The 19086-nt window shown below is 38.0% G+C and overlaps 1 protein-coding gene across 9 annotated transcripts in view; it reads right to left on the reverse strand.

Moving 5' to 3' along the window:
* RPS6KA5 (ribosomal protein S6 kinase A5) overlaps positions 1-19086 on the reverse strand; it is a 181127-nt gene that overhangs the window by 72055 nt on the left and 89986 nt on the right. For 8 of the 9 annotated variants that reach the window (XR_009606532.3, XM_060620543.3, XM_060620544.3 and 5 more), the window contains 2 exons: positions 8172-8287; positions 5124-5231 (listed from right to left, as the gene is read on the reverse strand). The exons of the other annotated variant lie outside the window; for it this stretch is intronic. Coding sequence is in view for 7 of the 8 variants with exons in the window: in XM_060620543.3 (XP_060476526.2) it covers positions 5124-5231; positions 8172-8287 (224 nt within the window). In the remaining variant the exon portion in view is untranslated. The remainder of the gene's footprint in view (positions 1-5123; positions 5232-8171; positions 8288-19086) is intronic. 9 annotated transcript variants of the gene reach the window in all.

Raw genomic sequence — 19086 nt, forward strand, 5'->3', positions numbered from 1 at the left:
GCCTGTCCCTTTAAAGTATATTATAGTTTGGCAGTATGTTATAGTTTAGCTACTTCTATTTTAAATGTTGGGGTCATTATTTTTCTGCTACTTTTATTTAACTACCTGTAGGTTCATGTTAATAACCTGTTGTGATATTTGTAAATGTTCAATGTGAAATTATGAAAACATAGAATGCATGCACTATTTAAGTATAGGGTAACTAGGGGCGCTTAGGTGGCTCAGTCTGTTAAGTGTCTAACTTTGGCTGAGGTCATGATCTCATGGTTTGTGGGTTTGAGCCCCATGTCGGGCTCTGTGCTAAAAGATCAGAGCCTGGAGAATGCTTCAGATTCTGTGTCCCTACTCTCTCTCTACCCCTCCCCCACTTGTGCTCTGTCTCTCTCTCTCTCTCTCTCAAAAATAAATAAACATCAAAAAAATTTTAAGTATAGGGTAACTAATAATACATTAATGTATCATTTTGACATTGTTTACGAAGAGGTAAAAACAAACCCCTTTTAAAAATAATGTTTAAAAAAAAATTTTTAATGTTTATTTTTGAGAGAGAAAGACAGACAGACAGAGTGCTAGTAGGGGAGGAGCAAAGAGAGACGGAGACACAGAATCTGAAGCAGGTTCCAGGCTTTGAGCTATCAGCACAGAACCCAATGTGGTGCTTGAACCCACAAGTGGTGAGATCATGACCTGAGCTGAAGTCGGGCACTCAACCGACTGAGCCACCTAGGCGCTCCCCTAAACAAATGTTTTTGAAATCTTCAATGTTAGAATCATATATCCGATACCTAGCAAATGTCTGACTTACATTAGGAACTCAACAAATGTTTACCGAATTGTACTCTCAAGAAATCCTCTGAAGGACATAGGCTAGCATACAGGTATTTAGAAATGTCTTCTTTTATTCTTAGAGTCTCAAGGGATTTATCAAATTCTATGATTGAGAAAAGAACATATCAAAAGTATCAAACTTGTAAAGTATTCATTATCATATAAAAGACTTTAAAGATTTCTAAAATAAATCAATTTTATCCTGTTTACAATCTAGTTTAGCAAACTGTAATCTAGAAATAATTAATCATATGAATATTTGACAAATACCTCTCAATAGAGGCTCATCAGGGCAAAGAATTTGTTATGTTCCCCACTATATTTCCAGGGTCTAGTACAATACCTGACATACTGTACTCAATATTTGCTCAATTGTTAAATTAACGAATACACAGAGACATGAATATTACGCCATGAACAGAAACTTTAAAGATTATTTTAAAAGTACACATTTTTTACACTAAGTAAACTCCTAAAAATTAAAAAAGAAGTACATTTCCCAGACCAAATGAGGGCAGAATTTATAACACAAAATTGCAACATGCTGAAGGAGAAGCAGATTTGGGTGGGGGGAAGATAAGCTCGGTTTTGGAAATGTTGAGCTTGAGGAGCTACAAAAGTGTCAAGTGGAAATACGGTAGAAGCATGTTAGGGTCTGGAGCCCAAAAGAGAGGTCAGAGTTGCCATACATATTTAAGAACCACCAGCCTAAAGGGAGAGAGTAAGGCATAGAGAGAGAAGAGCACTTAGTATTTAACTGTGAGGAACACTTGGGTAGAACAGGAAAAGCCTGCAGAAGATAGTGAGAGAGATAAGGAAAGCCAGGGGACCGTGGTGTCACAGGAGCCAAAGTAAGAGGCAATTTCTAGTTCAACATTACTAGGTAGTCAAGTTAAGAAGAGGACTAAAAAGTATCTAAAACTGAGGTCAATAGTGACCTTGACAAGAAGACTTACAGTCAGTTGGTAGGTGTGCAAGCCAAACCAGAGTAGACTAAGGAGTGAGTGAGATGTGGGTAAGTAAAGAGTGTGTAGACAAATACTGACAGAGGAGAACAAGAACACAAGAGATGGCAGGGAATATGTAATTCTGAGATTCTTTTTATCTACTAGTCAGTCCGTCCGTCCGTCCATCCATCCATCCATCCACTCTCCATCTTTAAAAGTTTAAGACAGGAGAGACTAAGCATGCTTAAATGGTAACAAAAGGGTCCAAGAGGAAGAGGTAAAAAAGGAGAGAGGTTAGTTAGAGCTAGAGCCATACAATCTTTCCCTAGGCACTGGAAACCTAGGAGGAGACTCCTTAAACTAGAGTTTAAACTAAAAACCAAGGAGGTAGAATAGGGATAAACAAAAAAGAAACTCACTCCAAGAAAGATACTTCAATATAAGTGATTCAGCGTGACATGTGAAACCAAAAAGGAATGCTAGCTAATCAAAACAGAAATTGTTTGGTGGAAATATTTTTAAGGTGGAAGGAGTCTTAGGCAGGGAAACTGGCTGGATAGGTGGTGGGTAGAATTAGGGAAGCAAAGGACCATGAGATCCCGTTGTAGGGGTCTCAGAGAAGGGTAGTTCCCATGCCAGCCATGAGAGCTAAACCTGAAGTCTAGTGTGATGGTATGTCCTCTACAGAAAGAGGAAGAATGAGCTGGTAGTCTGAGGGGAAGAGATGAAACTAGAAAGCTTAATTATACAGACACTATCACGTAACTATAATTAAACGCAGGTAGGTTGTATTCAGTGAAAAATAAGAAAATTTGTACAGTATTTCTCCACTTCAGATAGAATCCCAGTATTTCATTTTTGCACCTAAACAACTAAGTGCTCAAAACTTATGGCAGCCAATGAAAGCCTCCCTTGTGGAGGAGCGGCTGACATGACTCGCAGGACACACAAATCTCTCTTGTGAGGAGGGACCTGGCTGGTTCGGTCACACAGTCTTTCTGATTAATTTGTATCTCTGTATTAAAACTCAACAACTCTGATCCATATTTGACTTTTGTTTATTTTGTTTTAGTTTCTGACATTTTGCCGTTGCCCAGGGCCAAAGTCTGCCAAACATTCAGCCACATGTACCTGTAAATACAGGGGTCACTAAGTGATTCTTTTCATTGGTGTCTTACCAGAACCTAGCCCAATGTCTCCATGGAGAAGGCCCTCAACAAATACTTTGATAGAGGGAAGGAGCAAATGTGTGAATGGTCCCATGGAGAGAGATGATGGTCACCAAATCTCCCTGCGAAGGGGTCCTTTACAAACCAAGGGCCCTTTCGCTGTCTGTTGAAGCCCACAGACCACTTCTCAGAATAGTGTTTTTAAATGCACAGTATGACAGAGGAAACTAATCATACTGCAATACAGACAAAAGAAACGAATTACGGTGAAATATACTGAAATCAAAATAGAAAGAGAAGTTGTGACATCATCACAAACATGGTTCCGGGGCACGCGCTGGGCCCGTCAAGTCCCAGACATCTCTGTAGAAAGATCTGGCCGGGCTACTTCACTAGCAACACCACCTACTGATAGCATCTGCAGGTTTTGTTTTCAGTTTCTCAGAGAGGAATTCTCCAAACTCCTGTCTGGGAAGACGTGTTCTCAGGACAAAGTGGCAGAAAGAGGCCGTGGGAGCTCCATGGTTCGCTGTGTCATTTTTCACCCCACCCAGTAGTTTCCTTGTTGTGGCCTCACCTTCAGCCCCTCGTCCCTGAATCCAGTCTTTCTACTTAACCCTTTCAGTCTTCCTGGAAGGTAAGGGAAGCATGGCTGCCTGGGTGAATAGGGGAGACAGAGACCTGGAGGCTACCTGTTTCTTATACAGACTTCCAAACAACCCTCCTATGTCCCATGGCACCTGTGTTCCTACTCTGAGGGAGTCCTGAACCTTTCTGGGGGCCAGAAGTGCAAATTAGTTTGCCTTGGGGCTTCTCACGTTGCTAGCTTAGGATTCAACTGTGATCAGGGATGCTTAAATTGGCTACAAGTAGTATTCCTGCTGACTGTCTTCCAAAATTTGGTTGCTATATTCTTTCATCTTTTCTGAGTACATACCTATTTTACTCCTTTACTTTTATTTATGGGGTTTAATGAGGAAGCAACAGTAAATGTATTTAATCTGTCACATTTTACTGACATTGCCACTAACAGTTTTACAAAGGAGAAAAAGTCTTAAAAATCAAACTTTGAAGTAAATTCCTCAAAAATTCATCTATTTTATAACAATGATTGTCCCATCAAAGATAATCAGTATAATTATAACCGTAACTTCATGAAGGCATCTTATTCACCACTGTATTATCCAGTACCTAGCATAGTAGAGGTGGGCAATACTTAATAAGCGAACTGAATGAATACAGATATGATAAAAAGTTGAGATCTTTAGTTTTTATGATTTCAGCACTTATCAAATTCACTTAGGACTACATGGGCAATACTCCAAAAAGCAAATGTTCAGAAATAGATACGCCTAATTTGGAATTCAAGACCAATGTGTTTTACAACCACAAAGTTCTTCACTACAAAAATTCCACTGTGATTCTGTATTCTAACTAATAATTTCTTAGATAAAAATGAATTGGCATTCAAATTCATCTAGTTATCTTGCATAACCAGTAGCGTAAAAATACAATTTTTTTTTACAGCTGCTACATGAGGAGTATTTAACTAGAACTAGATGTACAGTTTTAAATGTCATTAAATGCACCTGTAATAATAAAGAAATTCTACTGAAAGTGCAAGGTCCTCCATATTCAAAATCTGCACGTTAGCTATCAAATTTTAGTTTAGCTATCACAAATTACTTCAATAATTTTAGATTGTTGAAGAAGTAGGTCTAGTAGATCCTTGCCATTTTTGTCAAGTGAATTCGAAGGGCCATCACGACATGTCCTACTTTGTAAATATAATGTAAACTGTATGTCCTTTGTTTTGTAATGGTCCACCGGTTATCACCTAAGCCATAATTCTCCTAAAGGGCCCAAAGGATTATTCAAAATTTTCAGTCATATTTTATAGGGAAAGTTAAATGCATAGTTTTGATTTGTTTTAGACTGGGGAATTCTGATATATTCATTAAATGTTTACTGCAATTCTAGCAAGATGGTTCCATGTTCCATGGTAATTTAAGCTAAAACTCTTTACAGTCATTCAGGTCAAGATGTTCCTCTAGGCAAACTGCCCAAAAAATCCATAATCCGTATGGTACTATCCTGATAAATGCTTCTTCTACAGCTCATTTTTTATCATTGTGTACATTCCATTGTTACTAACTTCAAATTAAAATATAATACTCACTTCTTCAGCCACAAACTCCTTACTCAGACCAAAATCTGTCAGCACCACGTGGCCATTAGAATCAAGTAGAATGTTCTCAAGCTTAATGTCACGGTATATAATCCCCAACTGTAAAAACAAACAAATATGCATTTTAAAATAACAGTTTCCAAAAAATAAATTAGGAAAGTCTTTGTCTACCTTAAAAACAAACCAAAAAAAGGATTCTCCTGCTCAGGATGCACTAATGGCTCTTAGTGACTGGCCATGGCAGATGTGAATTCCTCTATCTCAGGGCTCATCTGCTGGGCTCGCTGGACCTCTCCTACCTCCTAACTCTTCCTTCTTTGTGTAACGAAGGTCCATCTTTGTTGGACCAGCTTCTGTGGGGTCTTTCTGTTGACTATTGCTTCCTCCTATCTTCTTAATTATCTAATCCTCACTGTACATGATCTTCTTCAGGTACTTTTAGCCAATTCGTGTCCATCACTTGCTAATGGATTCGGAGGCTTTCCTGACTAACCAGATTCCACACTGGTCATGTCTTTCTTTTTCTTCTTACAGCACCTACACATATATTGTACTTATCTAAAAATAACTGATATTTTCTAGGCGTTTCCTCCTTGTCTTGATATAACCATACTCTAACTCTGTTCTTCACATTTATCTAGTATCTTGCAAAGCATCAACTAGATAATTAATAAAGGCTTGTTGGATAATAGGCTTCTAAATAAGCAACATAAGTCAATTAGATAACATTTATATATCCCTCCATTTTGTTTTGCCTGTGTTACAGTAAAACACTTCAGCTATTTCTTCAGCTAAATAAATCTACACAAGTCATATAAGTTCTTGATATATGTGCATTGCACATTTCATGTTATGTCGGCCTAAATTAAATGTTTTTAAACTTAGAAACCCTGCTTTCTACAACATTAAGTATGTGAAAAAGCAGATTCGTACTAATTTCTTAAAATTGAAACAAAAAATTACAGAAGGAAACATGCTGAGCAATTTTCCTCCTGGAACTTCAGTGTTCTACACGAAAGAGAGGATAATATCTGCAGTCCGAGCAGACATTTGACTCAAAGCTTCATGAACATCTAACAGCCAGTGTGACTTTTTTTTCTTTGAAACAAACTCTTTGAAAACAATTTTAGAAATAAATTATTTACTATCTGCTTCACCTCATTACTTCCAAGGAAACTCTCATTTTTGTCTCTTCTCAGGAAACTCAATGTTAGCAGCTGTGTCAAGGTTAATATTCCTGGCTTCCTGTTGTATCTCTTTGTATTTATCTTTTTAGGGTAGTAAGATTAAGAGAAACTTAGCTGAGATCTGATTTGCTACATTACTTTCACTCTACATCAATTACACGTATATCCAGTATTCATCAGGTTTTCTACTTCTGATTACCCTGTTTTAATAATAACAGGTGTTCATGGATTTTTTTCTTTAATAAACAGAATTAACAGAATTAAAGATTTCACACAAATTAAAAACTGAATTTAGTAGCTTACCCATTGGAGCTTTGTATTTGTTTTGCTTGTTTCTACTCTGGTTATTTATGGTGATTTCCACCATCGTTTTTATATTATAAAAACTTACACCTAACCATAAAACTCCAAGATCTTTTCAACCCATTCCTGGGCCCAATTTGGTTCATATATGAAGATGTCCTAACTGCTTTATATCCCACGGATACTCAACCAGCAAAAGCTGGCCACTCCAGGACAACTCCACCCAAAGGAATGTCTGTCAGCTCCCTTCCTGCTCCTCTGTCCCTTTGGTCCACGCACTGCAGCCCCACCCCCATGCCCACCAGGGCCTTTTCTCTTTCCCTCCTGTTCTTATACATTTTCATCCACTCTCCGTAAGACTCCTGCTCTGACCCCCCCCACCCCCACCCCGCCCCATCCAGTCCTGGCTCTGTTCTGCTCTAGATGTCCCCTTTCCTTGATCCTCTCCTTCTGTGCTTGTGTCTTCTCACCATCTTTTCTCACAGCCTCTCCCGTCCATTGCCTCCATCTTGCAATTCCAGTCTCCTTGCCACTTTAAAATTTTCCTCCCTCTTCCCTGCCTTTTCCTTCATCTCTCTCCACTCCTGTCCATGCTCCATAAACACCACTTTAATCCCTGTTCATGTCTAATCCAGTGCAGGATCTGAATTCACGACAAAGAATAGTAGCTCTACAATGCACCTGTCTCATCCTAATGTAGCGACTCAAGTCGTGATGGCCTCATGATCTCACACACTTTGATGAAAATTACTCAAACACTTTCTATTTCTGAGGAAATACACACACACTTGGTCTACACAGCTAACTGCTTCTATAATAATCCATCCTCATTAAGTTAAAAAAAATTTAGTCAAAATTTCTTCGATCAAGATTAATAGTATCTGAAATAATATATATATTTTTAAAGTTCAAATGGATTTTATGGAGTTCAAACAGCAGCACAGGCATGAATTCCACTTAAAGTTTTTAGCAACTGAGTTCGCGCTACATGGAGACAATGGAAGAGAAGGGACAGAGAGGGAACAAGAGGGGGGCCCCAGGGGCAAAACAAAGGCAAAGGCAGACCAGAGTGGGACAGCGGGGTAGCTGGGTAGCGTGGCAGGCACTTCTTTCCAAAAACTCATATTCTCCAACTTAATCAGGAAATATACCCTGCAAACAAACAGGCAGAGTCTGCAACGGAGTAAGTCACAACTAAGCAAATATAGATTATGACTTGTGGTTTTATTTCAAAGGTTATTTTAAGAATGAAAAGCTTTTATTCTAATGGTACTTTGTAATAAGCATCAGGATTTTTCATAAACAAGAACCAAAGAACTGCTCACATTCTACCTTTTTAATCCGTATCGCAGGAACTACCAAGAAAAAAAGATGATTTTTGAAAACGGGAACTACAGAATTGAGAATATTGGCAACGGTGTGTAAGTGTGCTTTCACAATCTCCACGAAGACAATGATGTTTAAAACAGTAGCTCTTTAGCTCCAGAATTACCTCAGTTAAAATAGATTTTTTTTCAAGAAAAGAACTCTCAAAGACTGAGCATCTTACCTTGTGGAGATGTTCGAGGGCAAGCACAATCTCTCCAACATAGATCCGCACCTCGTGCTCTGTGAAACGCTCTCTTTGAGAAAGATGAGTAAAAAGTTCTCCACCATTTATATAATCTAAAAATGAAATATATTTTTTTCTTTCTTTGACTTGTATTCATAAACTTAAGGAAGTATTCCCTTTTAAACATTTTGGATTAACCACAAGGCACTGACTTTAATATATTATTTTTGTATAATTCTTTGTCTATAGTATATAGTTTCATCTAGAACATATTACTAAATACACATAGTAATACATTTCATAAGATAACGACTACCCTAAGCCACAATCAAATGAATGTGCATGGAGTATTGCCATTAAAACTATTACATGACATCTGTATATATTTAAATACATTTTTCCAAATGCAGTGTATCAAAACCTCTGCCATCACCACATAATACTTAGCTTGCTGTGGAGTAGCAAAACATCAACCATTGCAACAACTAAGATAAAAAAAGGAACAGAACAAAACAGAACACAAACAAAAATCTCAGCTTTTCCTTTGTAATAGCTGCCAGTCACTATCTGAGCAGATTCCCTATTTTCTAGAATTTTCTATGTACCCTTTCAAAAACGTGTTTCAGGTAGCAGGTGGCCTTCTTATTGCTCTATGCAGCCCATAAGTAAAAGTGGCACAAGGTGGCTGAGTCAAACACCTGACACTGAAAGATTCCCATTTCCCTCTTAATTTGCCCCATTTATCCCAAGAATAATGAAATTAGAGACAAAAAAGGCTACAGTGAGAAATACATAAGAGAGCTGAATAATAATAATAATATAACATAATAATATATTATAATGTGATTAATAATATAATTACTAATTATAAATATAATTATTATAATATAGACAGTATAAATATAATTATATTTAATAATAATTACCATTATTATTTGTAAAAATTATTTGTTTGTAATTAGCTCTAATAAGACATTTATTGATAATCTGATAGTAGCTTCATCAGAAACTAACCACTGCTACCTGACCACACAACATCTACGTGTGAGAAACAACATATACCTAGAAAATAGTCACAGATGTAATTTAAAGCTTTCCTCCTAAAAATTTGAGAAACATGCATCCCAAGTATATTCATTTATCAAGTTCAGCAAAATTTGAAAAAGGAACAAAGCAAAATCTTCACGAACTTGCAAATTTTTGTTTCATCTTGCCTGGTTAGCTTTAAATTCCAAAAAAGCAGATGCAACAGAATGAAAGAACTCTAATGGTTGTTTTGCAGTGTGTTTTACAAAGCGCATGCCAATAAAAAGCACTGCCCTTCTAAGGCTTCTGCATTTTGCTCAGAGGTTTTAATTATATCTTAACACAAAGCTAATTATTAAAAAGGTGTAAAGGAACACAGCATTCCTGCCAACTAACAATGAATTTTTTCTACCTTTAAGTAGTTATTTACTTAAATCAAATACTGATGTTTATGCATACATGGTTTCCACACTTAGTCATGACACAGAAACAGACACCCACAGGTCAGCTGACCAACTGACAAACTCCTACCCATCCATCCTTGCATGTCCTATGCCATTTTCTCATCTTCAATAACCACTCCAGCAGTTGATCACTTCCTTTTTTGTTAGCCACTGTACTTACTAAAGACTTCTCCCACTGCAGTTATCTTACTGTATTGAAAATGTTTATTTGCACACTTGCCTTCTCTACGAAACTCTGAGCTTTCTACAAGTCTGGATCAATGTATTCATCTCTACAAACAGTACCCACATACAGGAAGCACTCCATAGATATATTAATTAAACACAGATTCTTTACAGTGGAATATTAAATATACTCTGAAAAAAATCACTCTGAAACTCAAAGGCAAGTGTGTTGTAAAAAGAATCCAATATACTATCTTTAAGGGACTTCAATATAGGCCATAGGACCTGGGCTTTGTAACTCTCAGACTGGGATCAAACAGTGGTTTCACTGTGTCCTGCCTTGAGCAAATCAAGATTCTCTCAGCTGCAGTTTTTATCCATACAATGGAAATGGTTAACTACTGTGGATTATGGTTGCTTGGAACATAGAAAGTGGTTTATTTTCCATTTACTGGGGAGACAGAGAACAACTAATGACAAACTTAAGAAAACAAACCTAAAATAGCATCAAGTAACCTACTTTCTACTTTTGGAATCGCCCAAGAGCCAAAGGTGAAGACCTGACTTTCATAAAATAAACGTGTTTTATTTGTAGGTACATGGTTGCATACTTTACAAAGTGAACAGCCAGCTCTACGCAGCGGTCCAGGTATCGACAGTGGTAAGTAGATACAGAAGCTGCCAAAGGGCTATAATGGCAGGAACTATGGTACAACTGAAGTGTCCTTATGGGTTAAGTACTTGTGCTAATCAGTGGCTGGGATATGAGGTCAGTGAGAATTTCTATAATGTAAGCAGTTGGTACTCTCAGTCATTATAATTTTAGTTGTTCTGTTTAGTGTGTTGTGGTATCTCATTATGGGTTTAATTTGCACTTTCCTGAATCATAATGATACTTAGTATCTTTCCATGGCTTATTGGACATTTAAAAAAATATTTACTTATTTTTGGGAGAGCACAGGTGGGGAAGGGCCACAGAGAGGAGGACAGAGGGTCAGAAGCCAGCTCTGCACCGATAGGCTGAAAGCAACGAGCTCGATGTGGGCTCAAACTTATAAGCCAGGAGATCATGACCTAAGCCAAAGTTGGACACTCAACCCACTGAGCCACCCGGGTGCCCCAGCTTATTGAACATTTTTAAATCTTCTTTGGTGAAGTGTATTAAAGTGGGTTTTGTTTTGTTTGCCTCTTGATGTTTATATTTTTTTAAGTTTATTTTTGAGAGAGAGAGAGTGTGCAGGGGAGGGAAGGGGCACAGAGAGAGAGAGAGAGGGAATTTTCCAAGCAGGCTCCACGTTCTCAACACAGAGCCTAACACAGCCTCGATCCTGCAAACCGTGAGATCGTGACCTGAGCTGAAATCAAGAGTCAGACACATAACTGACTGAACCACCCAGGGGCCCCTGATTTTCTTTTCTTCATTTGAAATATAGTTCACATAGGAGCACCTGGGTGGCTCAGTTGATTGAGTGTCTGACTTTGGCTCAGGTCATGATCTCATGGCTTGCGGGTTCGAGCCTGATGTCGGGCTCTGTGCTGACAGCTCGGAGCCTGGAGCCTGCTTTGGATTCTGTGTCTCTGGCTCTCTCTGCCCCTCCCCACTCATTCTCTCTCTCTCTCTCTCAAAAGTAAATAAACATTAAAAAAAAAACTGAAATATAATTCACATACCATGAAATTCGATAGTTTTTAGTATATTCAGTTATGCAACTATCAACACATTCAATTTTAAAACATCTTCATCACTCCATCCAATTTAAATTCCAATTTATCTTTTTTTTCTTTAGTTGCTTGTGCTTTTGATACCATATTTAAGAAACCATTGCCAACACCAAGGTTGCAAAGATTTACCCATCTTCCACTAAGAAATTTTTTCATTTTAGCTCTTACTTTTAATCTTTGAAACATTTGGAGTTAATCCATTCATGTTGAACAAAGCAGTGAAAGTGGATATTCTTGCCTTGCTCCTGATTTTAGGGGGAAAGAATGGCTCTTGATTTTGAGGAAGTTCGCTATTCCTACCAAAAAGTAGCAGTAGGAGTGTTTTTATCACAAAGGAGGGTTGAATTTTGTCAAATGTTTTTCTATGTCTACCATGATGATAATATGGTTTCTGTCCTTTATTTGACTAGTAAGGTATATTAATTGATTTTCACTTTTCCTTGCATTCCTGGGATAAATCCTACTTGGCCACAGTATACCTTCCTTTTAATATGTTGCTGGATTCAGTTTGATAGTATTTTGTTGAGGATTTTTGTGTCTTTATTCATAAGAGATATTGGTTTATAATTTTCTTGATTTATCTTGATATTTTTGTCTGGTTTTGGTGTTGAGGTAATACTGGCCTCATAGAATTGGTTGGAAAGTGTTTCTTCCTCTTCTATATTTTGGACATTTGTGAAGACTGGCATTAATTCCTTCTTAAACGTTTGTCAGTATTCACTACGGAAGCTACATGGGTCTGGGCTTTTCATTGTGGTTAGTTCATTACGTCTTCTCCTTCAATTTACTTACTTGTTATAGGTCTATTCAGATGTTATATTTCCTCTAGTCAACTCTAATAGTTTGTGCCTTTCTAGGAATTTATTTCACCTAAATTGTCTAATTTTTGGCAGACAGCTGTTCACAGTTTTCCCTTATGACCCTTTTTAATTCTGTAGTTAGTAGTCCCTTCTTCTATTCCTAATTTTGCTGACTTGAGCCTTCTTCCTGTTTTACTTGGCCAATCTAACTACAGGTTTGTCAATGAATCATCTTTTGGTTTCACTCATTTGCTTTACTGTTTGCACATTCTCTATTGGATTAATTTCTGCTCTAATCTTTATTATTTCCCTTGTATCTGCTTGCTTTGGTGTGAGTTAGCTCTTCTTTTTCCAGTGCCTTAAGGTGGAAGATAAAGTTACTGATTTGAGATCTTCTTTAAAAAAAATTTTTTTTCTTCTTTTTCAATTCAGGCAATTACAACTATGAATTTCCCACTAAGCACTACTTTAGCTGCATCTCATAAGATGTGGTATGTCATGTCTTCATTCTCTCTCATCTCAAAGTATTTTCTGATTTCTCTTTAGAGTTGTTCTTTGACACACTGGTTACATAAGAGTAAATTGTTAAATCTCACAGTTGTGAATATCCCAAATTTCTTTGTGTTATTGATTTCTAACTTCATTCCATTGCAGTCAGAGAACATACTTTGTATAATTTTAAACTTTTTAAAGTTTATTGAGGTGTTTTTAAAAAAAGGTTTATTTAAGTAAAATTTACACCCAACGTGGGGCTCAAACTCACAACCCCAAGATCAAGAGTCAATGCTCTTTCAACTGAGCCAGCCAAGCACCCAGAGGTGTATTTATTTTTTTAGTGGCATACCATATGGCCTATCTTAAAAGAATGTTCCTTATCCACTTGAGAAAAATATGTACTCAGCTGTGTTTGTTCAGAGAGCTCTACAGATGTCTGTTATATCTAGGTGGTTTATCTTCTATTTCCTTGCTGCTCTTTTGCTTAGTTAATCTAAAGCATTATTGAAAGTGGAGTACTGTTGTTGAGTTGTTTATTTCTCCCTTCATTTCTATCAGTTTTACTTCACGTATTTTGGGTCTACATTGTTAGATGCATGTTTGTTTGCAATTGTTATGTCTTCCTGATGATTTGGCACTTTGATCATTATGAAGTGTCCCTTTTTAATCTGGAGTAACATTTTTTGTTTTTGAGTCTATTTTGTTTGATATTAGTAAGCCACTCCTGCTTTCTTGTAGTTGCTGTGTGATTTCTTCTTTTCCATCTTCATTCTTTAATCTATTTGTATCTTTGAATCTACACTGTATCTCCTGTAAACAGCATAATGTTGATTCTTTTCTCCCCTTGTCTGACAACTTCTGCCTTTTGATTACATGGACTACTCCATTTACACTTAATGTTATTATTGATATTGTTGATGTCTGTCTGCTGTTCTACTTTTTCGTTTTCTATATATTTTTTCTCTATTCCTCTTTTACTCCTTTCTGTTTCACTAAGTGAATATTTTCTAATACAACATTTTAATTCCTTTAATGAATCTCACTTTTTATTAGTGGCTGTGCTATGGCTTATTATATGCACATTAACATCAAAAAAGCTTCAGATATATACCAACTTAATTTCAGTGACACACACAAACATTACTCCTGTAGAGCTCATGGCCTCTTCCTTTTTATGCGATATTGTTATACACAGTACAACTACATGTTACAAGCCACCAGAATATAACAATGATTACACAATTTTATGTCTTTCAGAGAAGCTGAGAGGAGAGCAAGTATATATTTATAATTTAGCATGTTAGCCTTATTTACATTTTTGGTTCTCTTCGTTTTTTTTTTCTTGTGGATTCAAGTTATGATCTGATTCCAACTCCCTACCCCCACCAGAAGCTTGTTTTTATTTATTTTTTCTTTATTTAATAACTGAGTATTCTAGTGAGGTCTGTTTTACCTGCAAGAAGTCTCTGCTGCTGCTCCTTAGAGGACACAACTTGGGCATTCATAGAATGGTTTAGCAGGACTCTTTTTTTTTTTTTTACTTTCTTTAAGAACCTGATCTGTTAAGCTGTCTGACTCTTTCATATTATACCCAGTTGTTGAGCTCCACTAATTGCTGGCTGATTGATCTATTGTTTTCAATTTATGCCCTGGGGCATAAGTTACTCCCCAGTCTGATCCAATAAATTCAGGCTCTGTTGTAGGGTTAGTTTCTGAGGCCGGTGTTTGAGATTTGTTCTGGCCCCAAAAGTGTTCTTCATCCTTGACTATCTCCCTGGTATGCTCATTCCAACAGTTTAGTGTGCTGCTCTAATGGAGCTACGAAGCCTCCTCTTAATTGCTTACCACCAAAGTCCCCATTTTCCCCCCTCATCCTTAGGTTTGAACTTCTACATACTCTGCTTCAAGTAAGTTCTTTTGTTAAGAACTTCAGAGTTCCGGGTTTATGCACTACTCCCTCTGGGGAAATCTCTGATGCACTGCTCTGGGGCTGGGGTGAGGACAGTGGCCCACTTCTCTCAAAGTGACACCCCTGCTTAATTAATAAGGTGCTACATGAAGGCACTAGTCCCTGGCCTTCTCAGTTTGCCTCTACCAGCACAGAACCCTCACCCTACAAATCAAGCAGGGCAAGAGCATCAGAGCTCCATATTCTCAACTTTCCAAGCCTAGAACAAAGCTTCTGCCCTAGGAGTGGGGGCTGGGTGGAGGAAAGGAGCTCCCAAACTCTCAGCCACAATTCTTTGCCAACAATTTAGCCTCTGTAGCAAGGAGCTGGGTGAATGAGAAATGCTTGGTGTCCTGAAATCTCCTGGTGAGATACAGTATCTCTTAACTGGGAGCTGAGGGGAAGGGGACCCCAACTTCTTGGCTACCCCCACCCAAATGGAGTTTCGGTCATGCAGTGTGGGAGAGGGCAGAAGGTCATGGCTCAAATGCCACCCACTTTTGCTGTTCTAACATTTAGATTTCCTTGAATAAATGTTTCTTCAACTGCTGTATGTATGCCCACCCACAGGCTAACCCCCAGAGATTTTAAATGATAACTTTTATTAGTTACAGTTGTTTCCCTGGAAAGCAGGTCCATGTAGCTCCTCACATGACCATTCTAGGAGCAAGCTCTCTTTGTTTACTTTTTAAAATAATTTAAAGGCATTCTTGTAGATTTTGGATACAAGTTCTTTGTCAAGTACATGTATGGAAAATATTATCTCTGAGTGAGTGGTTTGCTTTTAATTTTCTCAAAAGTGTCTCTTGATGAGCAGAAAATGTTTAATTTTTATTAGTTCAGTTTTCTCCTCCTCCTTCTTCCTCCTCTTCTCATACTGCTTCCGTCCGCCTCCTCCTTTTGGTTACTGTTTTGAGGAGACTTTGCCTACACTAGTTATAAAGATATTCTCCTATGATTTCTTATAAATGCTTTATATGCTTAACTTTTATGTTTAGGGTCTGTTTCAAACTAATACTTGTGTATGGAGCAAAGTAAGTGTTGAGATTCACTTTTTTCATTGTTCTAGCACCACTTACTTCTTTCCCCATTGAATTGCTTTGTCACATTTGTCAAAAATCAAAGGGCTATAAAAGTGTGGGTGTATTTCTGGAGTCCTATTCTAATCCACTGATCTATATGTTTCATGCCATACTGCCTTGATTACTGTGACTTAATAGTGATTTTTAAATCAGATCATTTAAGCCTCCCATATTTGTTCTTCTTTAAGACTGAACGAGCTCTTCTAGTTCCTTTGTTTTTGCATAGGAATTGGAGTCAGTTTGTCAGTCTCCACCAAAAACGCTGCTTGGATTGTGACTTTGACGGTTTTGCATCTATAGTTCAATTTAGGGAGAACTGGCATGTGAACAACATTGAGTGTTCCTACTCATGAACATGGTACATCTCTCTATTAATCATGTTTTCTTTAATTTCTCTCAGCAATGTAGAATTTACAGAGTAAATTTATTCCCAAGTATTTTATGTTCAAAAAATTCCACTTTCCAGTTGTTTGATCCTACTATATAGAAATACACTTTTTTTTTTCCATTTTATTTTGAAACAATCATAAATCTAAAGACAAGTCTTAAATATAGTCATAAAACTTTTTTCAGGAACCCATCTAAGTGATTTGTCAAGTTGACAACCCATCACTCAAGCACACTTTCATCTGTATGCCATACCATGACATGATCATTTACAAAATCAGTGTATTAACACAAATATATTGTTACCATCTAATACTCAATCCTAATGTCAAGTTTCCTTAGTTGTTCTCAAAGTATTACAGCAAAAGTTTCCAGTTTAGAATCAAATGTTCAGTTTAGTCATCCAATTTCTTCAGTTCGGAATAGTTCCTGTCTTCCCTTGACTTTCATAACCTTGACACTGGGAAGATTACAGGCTTCGTACTTTGCACACTGTCCCACAATCTGAATTTGTCTGATGTACCTGCATGATCATACTCAGGTGAGCATCACTAGAGGAAATCATGGAAGTCGCACTGTTCTTGGTGCATCGTCTCAGGTAGGGCCTGATTTCGATTCATCCTAGTATCAATGATTTTCACTTTGATCTCTTGATTAAGGCAGTTGTCTCCTTGGCTTCTCTACCGTAAAGTTACCTATTTCACTTTGTAATTAGTAAGTATTTTTGGAGAAGTACTTTGAAACCATGTAATTATCCCAAATCCCATCATTCAATTTATTTATTTACATCTGAAGGAACTCAGGGGTTTAGTTTATTCAATGAGTTAAAATTCGCTACCACCACTTATTTTTGATTCTGCAAGTGTGGTTCTTACTCTTATGGCCTGGCTCTTCTAGAATTTTGACAAAAGTCTTGTAGAGTTTACCAAGTCCCTATACCTTGGGAGGAATTTAACTGCAAACTGTCTCCCCGAAGGTGGGAGCTGCTGAAATCTTTATCGGGCTCTTTCAACCTTTCCAGCTTTTGTCTGGGCCACTTAGATGTTCACCCCATGCACTCACTGCTGGGAAGTCAGTCCACACACAGAGATTTCTGAACCACCTCACCTGTGGTTCCCTTCTTGGCAGGGTCCTTTGCCACAAAGGAAAAGGGTCCTTTGCAGCCACTGTGTTGGCCCCAAACTCCCAACTTTTGACTCCTCAGCCTTGTAAGACTGCCACTTCTAGACTACATTTTGACCTCTTATTTTATATATCCTTGGAAAGAAGTATTTTTGGTATTTAAGAACCTAAGTCTTTAGTGTCAGAAAATCCAAAAATCCTAGTGATACCATTCATCAGTTGTGTGACTTTGAGCAAGTTGCTTAATCTCTTTGAATCTAAAACCATAATTATAAAAGGAGAACAATATATTTCCCTAGGGTTTGTTCATTTCATTCAACAGGCTTTGAGCCCTTATTATATAACAATTACTTTTCTAGATACTGCACCCATATGCCAAACTAAACAGGCAATAATTTTCCATCCTAGTGAAACCTGCATTCCAGTGGGAAGAGAGAAACATAAGTAAACAAGATACTATGAATACGTTGGAAGATGATGATTGCTATGGAAAAAATAGCACAGCTAAAGGCAGATAGGGAATGCCAGGATAGAGCTGAGGACTGCATTTTAATAAGGGTGGTCGGTGTATGCCTCACCAAGGTGACTCTTGAACAAAGAATTTAAGAAAGTGAAGACATGAGCTAAGCAGATGTTGGGGGGACCCGATTCCTGGCAGAAGTAACAAATGCAAAGGCTTCAGGCGGGAGAGCCTGGTGCACCTAACAATTAGGAAGGAAGCTAATGTGGCTAGAACCAGTGAACAAGGAAAACGTAGCAGGGGAGCAAAGGTCACAGAAGTCACTGAGTTATGGGGGTGGGAGAGTTGTGCAAAGTCTTACAGACCATCACCGGGGCTGCTATGCATACCATGCACGGTACAACGTATTGTGATCCTCTGGAGCTGAGCTGGCCATTGGAAGGATCTCATCTTTCACTCTGAATGAGATGGGAAGCCTGTAGAGGATTCTGAGTAGAACAGTGAGGGAAGATAAGACTTGCGCTTTACTAGGCTCAATGATTCTGGCTGCTGTGTTGAGAAGGGCAAGGGTAGAAATAAGGGGATCGCTTGGAATGAAGCAGGGTGAGAGAGGATGGTGGTTAGGAGGAAGGCGACTGCAGTGGTAGGAGTACAGATCCAGTCCTACCGGAGCACCTGAAGAGATGGAGTTGGGGAAGGCTGCTGGAACAACAGGTTTGGAGAGGATGACCCAGAGTTCACGTCTGGGGATAAGGAATACACAGTGTCTAACAAACACTGAAAGCTCAATACAAGGTAGTTACCATGATCCTCATCATCACCCTCAATTATTCAAAGACTGTTAAAGAGGTACAAAAGAGCCCTCTGGAACGTTTTGAGGGAGAGGAAGATAGACTTCTTATGGCTGGTTTTGGAGCAATGAAGAGCAGGCTCTGAAAGTGCTTCATGTAAATTCCTTGAAATTATGTGCAATTGTTTTCAAGCATATGTAAGCATCTGTGCATTCTTCTGAGAAGAGAGGGTCTACAGCTTTTATCAGATTCTCCAGGGAGTTGGAAGCCAAAAACAGTTTAAGGAACATGGCCCCTACAACAACATTGTAAATTTGAATCGAAAAGTTCCTATCAAGTTCTATTTACAAACAAATCAATGAGTACTGGCTGCCAGCACATGGGAAACATCCGAAAATAGTGTCCTACAGGTCTCCAGCACAGCAAACTTTATCATCACGGCACACACAC

Source organism: Panthera onca, chromosome B3 (genome assembly GCF_046562875.1).
Source record: "Panthera onca isolate mPanOnc1 chromosome B3, mPanOnc1 haplotype 2, whole genome shotgun sequence".
Taxonomy (NCBI): domain Eukaryota; kingdom Metazoa; phylum Chordata; class Mammalia; order Carnivora; family Felidae; genus Panthera; species Panthera onca.